General features: G+C 56.8%; 1 protein-coding gene across 1 annotated transcript; it reads right to left on the bottom strand.

Annotated features, from left to right (window-relative positions):
* Window positions 1-1,764: 1,764 nt before the first annotated feature.
* On the bottom strand, window positions 1,765-7,894 carry LOC130152182 (cytochrome P450 1A4-like). The gene is made up of 7 exons (XM_056345263.1): window positions 7,734-7,894; window positions 5,998-6,863; window positions 5,639-5,765; window positions 5,279-5,368; window positions 5,067-5,190; window positions 4,414-4,500; window positions 1,765-3,167 (listed from the first exon to the last, which is right to left on the bottom strand). Exons 2-7 carry the CDS (start codon window positions 6,853-6,855, stop codon window positions 2,861-2,863), a joined length of 1,593 nt encoding a protein of 530 aa, XP_056201238.1. The 5' UTR covers window positions 6,856-6,863; window positions 7,734-7,894; the 3' UTR covers window positions 1,765-2,860.
* Between the last annotated feature and the right edge of the window lie 4,205 nt (window positions 7,895-12,099).

Below are 12,099 nucleotides of genomic sequence, written 5' to 3'. Positions count from 1 at the left end.
CCCACCCCAGTCACCTCAGTCCCACCCCTGTCACCTCCATCCCACCCCAGTCACCTCCACCCACCCTTGTCACCTCCATCCCACCCTTGTCACTTCTGTCCCACCTGTATCACTGCTGCCACACGTCCTCATCAGTGGTAGGTGTCCCTGCCCATGGCACAGGGGGTGGAACTGGGTGATCTTTAAGGTCCCTGTCAACCCAAACCCTTCTGTAGTTCTACGGTTCTATGTCTCTATCACCCCCATCACCACTCCAGATGTTCTCCATCACCTCTGTCACACTTGCATCCTCTCTGTGACATCAATCACACCTGCATCCCTTCTTTGACCTCCACCACACCTCTATCATCTCCTCCACACCTCCATTGCCTCCATCATGCCTCCATCACCCCCATTATATCTCTATCACCTCTGTCACACCTTCATCACCTCCTTCACCTCCATCATACCTCTGTCACCTCCATCACCTCTGTCACACCGCAATCAGCTCCATCACACCTCCATCACCTCCACCACACCTCCATCACCTTCGTCACCTCCATGACCTCCTTCACACCTCCATCACCTTCCTTGGACTCACCGGCAGAGGCACGGATACATCCATCTCCCACTTTCCCCTTGGCTCCATTAAAAGCAGCTTTTCCCCGCTCTGAAGCCGGAGGCTGTTTTGCTGATTACTGGGAGGAAGGAGCGGGTGGGGTGCTGGATCCGCACGCTGCTGACCTTCCCCAGCTAATGGCAGGCTGTCCCGGGGATGCTAATTAAAAGCCAAATCGTTGTGATAGCAGTCAGTAACAATAACACTAAGGTGAGCAAGGTCATGGGGGGAGGAAGGCTCCTCATACCGAGAGCCGCTTTTCCACAGCACAGCCCCAAAATTAAAAATAACTGAATTATTCAGCTGTCCTTTATGTCTTGGTGATAGACAGCGTCAAATATTAACTTTTCTGCACTTATTCTGATTTTGTCCCTGTGTGGGGCAAGGGTAGCTCACACCACAGAGCACGCCAGGGCAGGGATTTGGGGAAAAGAACACTTTTCAGCAGAAGACTGAATTTGGCCAAGATTCCCGATGTTACAGCCCTGTTTGAGGGCTTGGCTAAATATTTGTGGCTCGTGAAAATGTCCCTGTGGGGCAAGAGCTGTTTCCTACCCTGCCGAGCTGGCAACCCTGGCAGGCTGGTCCCTGCAGGGATGCCACTTCAGGTATGCACCGGCCCCAACTTTCCATATACTTCCATATTATTTGCATGGCAATTTAATGTTTCTTGCCTTTTTTAAAAGTTAAGTTATGCAAAGCCTCAGAAATAACCATGCTTCGAGATGGGGAAGCACAGAGTAGGCAATGGCTCAAAGCATCCCTCTGTGGATTGCCTCCCTGAGGGCTCTGAAAGGCTTTTTTCAAGCTATTGATTTTTTTTTTCAGGGACAGAATGGCTAATCTTGATTTTTAGTGAAAACCTGAACTAAGCCAGAGCTTGGCATCACCTCTCTGCAAATCACAGCTGAGGCTGTAGCTTCTTTATATACGCAGGAAGAGGGACCAGAGACAGCACCCACAAGGGCTAAAAACTGCCCCTAAAGGCACTGGGGTCCCAGCCCTGACAGTAACAGGACAGCCAACTCACGTGTCTGTAGGAAAACCCCTGATCCAACATACCCAAGTCAGATTGTAAAGGATGATAGAGAGGTAGAGGGGGCTTCCCCCCCTCCCCCCAAAAAAATCTTTTTCCAGTGGAATAAGACCAGCAAGAACCAAGCAAGAAACTTTCATATACATATTTATTGGATTAGAAATACTGTGCAGTTGATATCCCAGCATATGGATGCATTCCACACAAGCAGGAATTGCTGCTCCGTTTGCCATGAGAATTCACCTTCACGCTGGCTAAAGCAAATGCAACATAAGGCAGCGCATCCCCTGCGGTCCTCAGACCAGTGCTCCTGTTACTTGTCTGAGTATAGACATCTATTGCTTAACAAAAAATAAAACCACACTAGTTCAAAACAAAAGATGCATAGCCTGAAAGCCAGAAGTGTTCTGCTGTGCCTCTTACTACATCTTGTCCCTTGTTCTGAGTCCTTCGATATTTTCCAGGAGGCTTCTTGTTAGGAATTTAGCTAATATGTCAATTTGCGAGCAGCGCTACTTATGAATATATATAACTTTTTTCCCCCCAGTAGGCCGTCACCAAGGATTGGTAGAAACACTTGGGTATTGATTTAATGAATTTACATTCAGGGAATGTGGCTGTGCGAGGTGGCACCCAGCAGGGCTCTGCTTGGGCTGGGTGCTGCCGCAGGGAGCCACTGCATCGGCTGGAGAGCCCCTTCCCACCAGCACAGGGAGCCAGCGGCTTGGCAAACAGCTCTGCCAAATGAGCTTAAAGACTTTCCCCACCGCACAAAAAGGCTGGCCAGGTTTCTCGGGGAGGAACGTGCAGGTTTATTCCCATTTTGTGGATGAAGGGAGTTGCCCACAGCAACTCCAGCTCTGCCTGCAGCACCGGGCAGGTTGAGGACACCCCTACTGATGTCCCACACAGCTTCTCCCAGCCCAAAGCCTCCCCCTCCCCACCACAGGGCTGCGGCCCCCTGGACTTGCCCAGGAGGGGTGGGCAGGCTGGACCCCGGTGAGCTTTCCTGCACGCAAGGGCAGTGGAGCAGTCTGGGGGGGCTGCGAGGAGCCCGGCAAATCTGGCGTTATCCCTCCCTGCTCGCAATTACACGAGATGAACAAGCCTCCAGTGAAGCAACAGTGCGAGGGGCTGCGCTGGCTTCCAGAGAGCGCTGGCAAAGGCAGGCTGAGTGTCTGAGTCCAAGGGCTGGCTTTCTGCAAAGCGACACGTCCTCCCACAGCTTATGCTGAGTTCTTCACGGGGAAACGCTTCTTAATCTGGAAGCACTCGCATTTCTTGTATTTCATTGTCAGTCCATACTGAGGAGTGATGTCCACCTCCTCCCCAGGGAGAAGGCTGAACTCCAGCTGCTGCAGCATGGTGGTCAAGAAGAGGAAGATCTCCCACCGGCCTATGGACTCCCCGATGCATCGCCTCTTCCCCAAGCCGAAAGCCATCACCTTGTCACTCTCTGTCCTACTTATTTCAGTCCCTGCAGCATTGAGGAACCGCTCAGGGTTGAAAGTTGAAGGGTCCTTCCAAAGGGTCCTGGAGCAGAAAGGAGACATGCTGAAGGGAGCTGTTTTCAGCCATTGTGGTAGGGACAGCAATAAAAAAAAACCAAACAAAAAACCAAAAACAAAAAAACAAATCCTCGCAGAGAGCAGCACTGCAATGCTTTCTCATTTCACCCTCCAAAAACTTTGGCAACCTCTACCCCAATCTAAAATGCCAACTAAGTGTCAGACACCATCAGCTCAGTCTACTGAGACCTCTATTTCAAACTCTGATTGTGTTTGCCTGTGCAGATACCAGAGATGGATTTAATTCAGCATGCAATAGCGAGAGATCCTGCAGTTTCAGCCAAAAGGAGAGCACAGAAATCGGTCAGCAGCTCATAAAAAAAAAAAAAAAGAACAGAAACCTGAAGGTTTTGCTGGTAGAACTCAAAGAGGGAAAACTGCCCAACCTGTCCCAACTCAGCTGCTGGGAGGTGCCAGGTGGGATTTTCCAGTGTCTTAGCTAAGAATTTATGCTTGGATATGGAGAATCCTCTCTGACCCTAAAGACACTGTCCTGTTGCAGTGCTCACCAGCACAAGCAGAAGAAAAGTTTAATGTTTCTGCACTGCTGGGCTATTTGGATACAAGTCTCTTGAACTTCTGATCCAGAACACCTGGTCTGGGAACCACCTTGTGTATCAAGCCTTAGTCAACTTACTGCCCCCCAGGAGGGTTTCTACTGGAGAGCAGTGGAGGAGTAAACCAGGGCTTTGGTTTCCAGAGCCCCTTTCAATCACCAAAGCTGATTATCAGCAATAACAACATGAGCCTATTGAGTTTAACGAGAGGCACGTCAGGGCATATTTCTTCCTGAAAGAGGGAACCAGGCTCAGCTCTTGCTGAGCACATCCAGAGCCGTCAACCCAGATCACAAGGGCTGCTTGGCAGCAGGATCTACTGATTCCTGATTATTCAGCAGCCCAAGCTGCCAGCCCTTGCACGTATGTGGAAAGTCCGGTGCATTGAGGACATCACATTACTGCACAGAAATTGGGTAAGCCCTGGTGTTGGGGACTTGCTGAACTGGTGACCAAGTCAACCCAAGGTGGCTCCATGCCCCGGAGAGCCAAGGCTGGGCTGAGGAAACCCACGTGATTTTTGGTCCGATCTGCCTTTTCCTGCCTTCGTGGCCCATCTGGCTTTTGGCATGTTGCTCTAAAGGATCAGAGTGATCTTAAAGCCAAGCAAACCCACGGCAGCCTGGGTGAGCACGGGGGGTTTGGGATACTCACTCATCGTGATTCACTTGCCACTGGTTGATAAACACGCAGGTATCCTTGGGGATGTAATAGCCATTCAACACTGTCGCTTTTGTTGTACTGAAAGTAATAAAGGCAGGGGGGAAGAAAAGTTAAGAGGAGACCCACAGCTTTGCAACAAAACAAAGCTTGGCAAGCCCTAGGGGCGTTCCGTTTTCAATACCCTATTTGTACTTCTAGAGCTGGCTAGAAAATACCCCGGTTTGTATTTCAGAGACTAAATAGTCTTGGTTAACACTTTTCCTCAAGCAGAAAGATTTTAGTTTCAGGAAGCTGGATGAGTTGTGTTGTGGTTTCTTCCAAGGCAGAGGGAAGTAAAAACCCAGGGGTGTTCACCATCCCTCTACTAGCAAAGGCTTTGGAATAAAACTACCCTCAAAGGAAAGGATTCACCCCCAGGAGGGCAGCAAGCTGGGCAACAGATGCAGCCACAGGTGCCAGCACTATCAGCGAGCACGAAAGACACAGGGAGCTTTAGCACAAGTAACTCAGGCTGTGCACTGGAATATTTCCCCGTAGCAGGGACTGGTTCCCAGGCAATTATCTGCCAAAATGGCACTTCCCAGAAAAACACTCCAAAAAACCCCCAACACCCCAGACAACATGTCAGCCACTCCAGCCCGTACCTGTGCGGGATGGTGAAGGGCAGGAAGGAGGAGTGCCTGAACATCTCCAGGATAAAGGCTTCTGTGTAGGGCAGCATGCCCCGGTCCGACAGCCTCGGTCTCCTCTCCCAGCCGATGGTCTGGTCTGTAGGAGGTCGAGAGAAGGGAGTGGGTTGGGGCCAGCCCTTGCCAGAGAGTTTTTAGCCCCAGCAAAAGCAGGTTCATGGACTCACCTAGTTCTTCATGGATCTTCTTCTGGATGTTGGGATACAAGGCAACATACATGAGGCTCCAGGATAGGCCAGTTGTCACAGTGTCAAAACCTGGGTGGATGTGAAAAAGATACTTAGTTACCAAAAGAGGACAGGCTAGCAGGTATTTACAGATCCCATCACTCCAGACGTTTGCCTTGGAGCAGTTCCACCATCAGCTATGACCAAATAACCATTTGCTCTGGTCACTGCTCAGGAGGGCACCCGGGAGCCCAGCAGCAGCTCCAAACACTCAAGCGTGGCCAGGGTCTCACCCCAACAGCTCCAACGCCCCCACCCAGCCTCCCAGCAGCAAGGCTTCACCCCCAGAAATGTTCCCACCTGCTCCAAAGAGGTCATTGACAATGCTGATGATCTTCTCATTGGAGAGCAGGACACAGGCATCCTCCCCTGTGCTCTTCTCCTGGCAGTGCTCTATCAGCGAGTCCGTGATGTCCCGAATGTGCTCCTGGGGAAGAGCAGGTGAGTCAGGGACATCATGGACATCCAGGGCTGGGGAAACCTCCCCCAGCCAGTGCCAGCTCTCGGGGGCATTAACTGCAGATTGGAGAGCTCCGAGGAGCTTTCCTGGGCAGAGGTGGGGGGACAAGGGAGTACCTTCTTCCCGGCATTGCCCGGCAGGCAGCAACTGACAGTTGTAGGCATCTCTAATCACATCCAAGAGCATTCCAAGCTCTTACCTTATCAAAGCTGGTGTAATGCTCCTGGACAATTTTTTGCACAAAGAAGCTGAAACGCCTGTTGATGTCCTTGAAGAGATGCATGGTGCGGCTGGGAAGATACCGTAGCATGGGGATGAAGTCTGCAGGGTTGCCAGCAGCAGCCACATCCCCAAATTCATTGCCGAGGTTCACCAAGCTGAGCAGCTCTTGGTCGTTGTGCTCGTAACGCTTGCCAAAGCAGATGGCACAGATGACATTGGCCACAGAAACCACCAGGTACCGGTTCAGGTCAAAGCTCTTCTCCTCATCCATCAGCTGCAGGAACTTGGTGACCAGGTAGTCAGCCTCCTTGGAGACGTGCTCCTCCAGCAGGCAGGTGGAGGAGGACGTGGGGCTGGGGGCGATGGAGAAGGTCTTCAGGGCGTTCTGGGCCAGCTTTCTGCGGGCTTTCCACACCTCCCCCGAGTCGGGGCTGAAGGCCAGGCTCTGGCCGTTCGAAATGTATTGGAAGCTGTGGAGGTCCGGGCGCCCCATGAAGTCTTCTCCTTGCTTCACCAGCGCTTGCTTGATGGTGTCCAACCCGCTCAGCACCAGGACGGGACGGGTGCCGATCCTCACCTCCATCACGTCCCCATACTTCTGGCTCAGTCTGGTCAGGACCAGGTGCGTGTCCTTCCTCAGCTCCAGCACGTTGCCGAGGATGGGGTAGCCTCGGGGTCCTGGGGGGCTCTTCAGCTCCTTGGGCACGTGCTGCTGGAGGGACTGGAGCAGCAGGAAGACCAGGCAGAAGACGGCAGCCGCGAGAAGGACCTCAGTGGCCGAGACAGTGCCTTGGCTTCCCACCAGCGACATCACAGCCTTCATCGCTGCCGGCATGTAGGAACCTTAGTAATAAGCCAAAGAGGCATCATGAAGGGGGGAAGTTCCCCAGGGCACCTCTGATTTGAAACACCCTTAGCAGTGACCGCAAAGGGCTGCGGGCAGGAAAGCTGGGCTTAACTTCTGATCCAGAGCTGCACCGGTTTTCTGCACTTCAGGAAACTGCTTGCACTTAAAAGCAGTTTTTGTGCTAGCCAGGAGTGAAAGGAATAGGTCTCAGAGCTATTTCTCTGTGTGTCAGGGAAGGAACCATGCTCTCAACTACTCTTTTCTACCACAAAGCCCTTTCCAGAGTGCTTGACTGTAGGAGAGCTGAATCCTCCTGACTGGAGTCATTAGGTTGCTTGCACTGAGCCTCTGCTCGCCACCAAACTGAATACAGCAGTGCTACTAATTCCTACGAAACCGATGGCCATGAAAGACATGGCTGTGGCATGGGGTGGCGGCACCAGGCTCCCAGCTTTGATAGGAATCCCTCAGAAAACCCTGAGCCAAGGGTAGGAAGAGGCTGGATTCGAAATCCCACCTGCCCTTGGGTTGGGCAGGGTGCCACAGCCTGGTCCCACAAGTTGAGGAGCCTGGAGGGCTGATGGGATCCCTGCACCCCAGTGGGTGCAGCCCAGCCAGGACCCTCAGCCCAGCCCGCAGCTGCCGATCGTGGCCACCGCAGGGCAAGGATCACCCCCAGGACCCCCCAGAAATCACCTTCCAACAGCTATGGGAAGGATGCTAACGGGGATTCGGGGAGCTAGAGCAGGGGGACCACCCATAGCAGGGCACCCCCTGGTTTTCCATCCCTCGGGGGTCCCGTGGGGGAGCTGGCAGTGCCCCCCGCACCTCTCCATCCTGCGGGCACAGCCATGCCCCCTACTCACCTGCGGCGCGGCGCGGCGGGGGGCCCGATCCTCGCGGCAGGTACCCCGCTCGCCCTTCGCTCCTGCTTTATATGCATCGCCGCTCGCCCTGATTGGCCCGGCCACCTCCCGTCACGTGACCGAAGCCTAATCAAAGTTGACGTGCGTCCAAACTCCGAAATAACTCCCCGGACCACCCCCACCCCCCCGCACCCCCGGCCCCTCCGCTCCCGCTCCGCCCGTGGGCTGCGGAGCCCCGCTGCCCTGCCTGTCCCCGTGGGAGGCTGCGAGGGGGCGGGGGAAGGGGGGGTTGTCCCAACGGGCCGGGGGGTGCCGGTGCCTCCCGTGGGTTTCAGACCGGGGCGGGCATCGCGTGCGAAGCGGGCGGGATGTTTGGGCAACCCGCACCGCCCCGGTCACTCCAGTCACGCTACCGGCAGGATCTTAAAGGCGCCGGTCCCGAGCCCCGGTTCCCCCCACGACCCCCCGGGCAGCGCCCCGGCTCCGCCGCTCCCCGCTGTCGCAGCCCCCGCTGCGGGCACCCGGTTCTATGCAGCACCCCCGCCCCAACCCGCCGCCGGTGCCCGCAGCCCCGGGATGTCCCCGGTGTCCCGAAACCGCGGGGCGAGCGGGAGCGTGGGAAAACAGCCCCGGTGCGCGCGGTGCCGGGCGGGAGGAGGGGGTCACCCCCTCACGGTGCTCCTCGAACGCGCAGGGATGAGCGCTGACCACCCTTCCCACCGCGGTGCTTTAGCAATCCCTCCCCGGGGGCTTGCCCGTCCGCCCGCCGGTGCTGCCCCGTAAAGCAGAGGGAGGGGAGCCGGAGGGGGGTCACCGGCTCCGTTCCGCCCCCCGCCCAGCTACGGGGACGCTCTGCTGGTCCCCAGCCCGGACCGGGTCCCCCTGGGGAAGGGGGCGGTGGGGCAGCCCCAGGGGTCACGGCCCTCGCTGCCCCGGCCCAGTTAAAGATTGTCCAGGTTCGCGTGAGAAGCCACCGCGCCCTCTGTCACCTCCTGTCCCCTGCGGACAGAGCGACCCGGGGGTCGAGGTGGCACGGGGATGGGGCTGAGGTGCAGCTGGAGGGGGGGGGCACGTCGGGGGGGATGTTCGGGGGACCAAAGGGGGGTCTCAGGCAGAGTTTGCAGCTCCAGCCCTGCCCTCTCCATCCCCGGTCCTCGTGGGGTGACAGGCCAGGACCTGCCCTTCTGGGAGGACAAGGGGGACCAGCCTGAGCCGCAGATGTCACCCCCTTCACCCGCACCCCTGTCCCCAGCCCAGCCACAGAAGGATGGGAAAGGGACCGGGGGTCCCGCCCCGCCGGTGGGTCACAGAGGTGGCACCGGGGACATCGCGTGCGAAGGGGCTCCGGACAGACCCGGGAGGGCTGCCCCGGTCACTCGCAGTCACGCTATGGGTGGGTGGGTGGGGAAATGGCTTTTAAAGGACCAGGGCGGTGGCCTCACGTCCAGGAGCCTGGCCCGGGGTCAAGGCGGCGCCGGAGCCGCTCAGGATCAGCCCCCCCGGCTGCCTGGGGCTGGGGGGGCTCCCCAGCACCGGGGACACGTTCAGGGTAACGGGACTGCATCCCCTCTGCCATGGGATGCTGCCATCACCTGCAAGGGGACAGCAGCCCCCCCTGCCACTTGTGTGCCCCTCCACAGGACACAGACATCCCAGCCCTTTCCAGCCATGAGGAGTGAGGGAAAGGGCAGCTTCCCACCGTGCAAAGCAGGGGGGCTCAGTCGTGTCACCGCCAATGTCCCCTTTGTGGCCCTGGGTACACTGAGCAGTGCCCCAGGCTGCTCCGAGGGTCCCAGGCAGGGCTGTCCATCCCCGAGGGGACACGCTGTGCAAATGCCCCTGTGCTGCCTTTCCCCGCAGCTCAGGAGGGGCTCAGGGCACATGGACCACACAGGACATGGCCACACGGCTGTAAACCCCAGGCAGAGATGTCTCCCCACACGCCGGCACGCACTGTGGCACCCCATCAAACACAGGAGGCACCCATGCCCACAGCTTCCCTGAACCCACGTCCCAGCGCTCACGCGCGTGCATTCACCCCATCTATAGGTACACCTATACAGGCATGTCACTGCGCATACAGACTACACATATACATTGCAGATACAGAGCTGATGCGCATCCACGCTGACCCGCAGTGCACACATGCCCATTTTAACATGCTCTCATGTACACAAACATTCTATATGTGTCTTATATATACATAAATAGCTCACTTGCCTACAAATGCACAGCGCATTTGTGCTCTTGCATGTATATATTTGCACGTGTTCACATACACACATGCTCTGCCACACGTGCACATGCCTGCAGGCGCCGTCATCCCCTTGCTCACATATATCCTTGCACACACATGTTGGCACAAGCATATGCACCAACAGCCGGGATCCTCCCCTGAGCGGTGACCCACGGAGGGAAGCAAGGGGCATCCTCGTGCGCTCACAGGCGTGTGCGAGCCCTGCCAAGGGCAGGGGCCCGGTGGTGGCTGTGTGGCTGCCCCCTGGGCAGCTCCGGGGAGCCCAGGGCTGAGCGAGGGGCGGTGGCAGGGTGGGGGCCCGTCCCTGGGTGAGGATGTGTTTGGGGTGTGAGGCTGCCTGGCACGCAAGGCGGCAGCTCTTAACGCTGTTCTCATCAGGAGGCACCCTGCCCTGCCAGGGCTTGGCAGCCAGCACAGAGGAGGCTGTTGGGGGGGCAGGGAAAGGGGATGGAGGGGGTGGAAGTGGGGCAGGTGGGTCCTGGGGATCCCTTTGGTGTTCCTGATACGGTTCCAGGACCCTCCCCAGTTCCTCCAGTGCTTTGGGATATGATGTATCAGGAGAGGCTGGTGGGGGGTTCCCCATCAGTGCAAGGCCACAGAGGTCTGAAATGCTGCCGGGGGGGGGTCAGTCTGCACCCCCACCTCCCCAAGCCCATGCAACAGAGCCAGGTAGATCCATGGGGATGGGAGAGGCCATGTGGACCTAGCCTGTGGGACAAGCCCTGTGTTGCCCTGCTCCTGCGAAACCCCAGCCTCCCTCCCCAAAACACTCCCAAGCATCTTCCTCGCTGAAGCCAGGGCCGGTAGGTCTGCAAGGTGCCTGGCAATTATCAGAATGAATATTAGGAGCCAGGGTTTTGTAACTGTTCTTGCCAAACATTAATGAACAGCGTCATTGCTATTAATGAGCCCGATTAGACCAGATGTTGAAAGCCTTTATTAAATATTAGCTCAGCTTTTACCTGGGCCAAATTCCCACTGTAGTTTTCAAAGATGGAATGAAACCTAGGGCCAAACCCCAAAGCCCTGGCTGGTGCCTGCTCATCCCGGCTGCACTTCCCAAAGCCCTGAATTTTTCCCCAACTGGAGCAGCAGCCCTGCTCCCTCCTGCATCTCCTGTGGGTTGGCACACTGTGTTTTTGGAGGGATGAACCGGTCCAGCCTTGCCCAGTACTGCCCCTTTCACCCCTCCTATCTCTCCAGCTCACCTCCTCCCCTCTGCCCTGCCACTCCTCTCCCTCGGAGGAGCTGGGGGAAGCGAGCCAGCCGCCTTCTCACGCAAGCCTGGGCAATCGTTAACCTGAGCCTGGCTCTGCCGCTGGGCCAGAAGGTCCTGCCACCACCAGTCCCAGGGCACAGGGTCACGCCGAACGATTCCCCGGGGATGGAGAGGGCTGTGGCTGTGGATGCCTTGCTGCAAACACACCCCCTCGCTGCTGGAAGCAGCCAGAGCCTGCAGCTCCCACCACCTCCAGGGTGGCCATGGAGGTGACAGACCTTTGTGTGCTGGGAACAGTCTGGTCAGCCCAGAAAAGGTCTCTGGGGGAAATGCTGGTACCCACATCCCACGAGGCAGCGATGCCAAGAGCGTGTCCTCTGTCCTCCCTACAGCAGGGGGTGGGGACCCCCTTCTGCCTCCCTGTCCTGGGCTCTAGGGCAGGCACGTGCACTGGGTAGGAGAAGAAGTCACCATTTTTCCCCCAGAGCCTGTTGGAGCTGAGGAATTTTCTTCCCTTGTTTCTCGGGCTGGCTCCAGCCAGGCTCAGCCCCATTTGTCGGTGGGTAGCTATGCCCCAGGGCTTTCATGCTGTGCCCCCCAAGAGATAAGCACCCGGCCGTGCAACAAGGGGAGCGCATATAAAGCTGTGGCCTTCCAGGTGGTGGGAAAAGAAGGCCCAGGTGGGAGATGAGGATGCCCTGGGCTCCCCAGGGCAGGCGGTCCAGGCACCCTCTGCCTATCTTTCCTGGGAGCCACAGGCAGTACAACCTGCCCTGTCTATTGCAAGGACCTGCAGGTAGGAGACAATGTGTGTGTGTGTTCAAACATGGATATAGGACTGGAAGGTCATATACGGGTCTAAAGGAGGAATTCATGCACCGGGCTCCCCC

Source organism: Falco biarmicus, chromosome 7 (genome assembly GCF_023638135.1).
Source record: "Falco biarmicus isolate bFalBia1 chromosome 7, bFalBia1.pri, whole genome shotgun sequence".
Classification (NCBI taxonomy): domain Eukaryota; kingdom Metazoa; phylum Chordata; class Aves; order Falconiformes; family Falconidae; genus Falco; species Falco biarmicus.
Note: the sequence above shows the minus strand (reverse complement) of the source record. Positions and strands in the feature narration are given on the sequence as shown.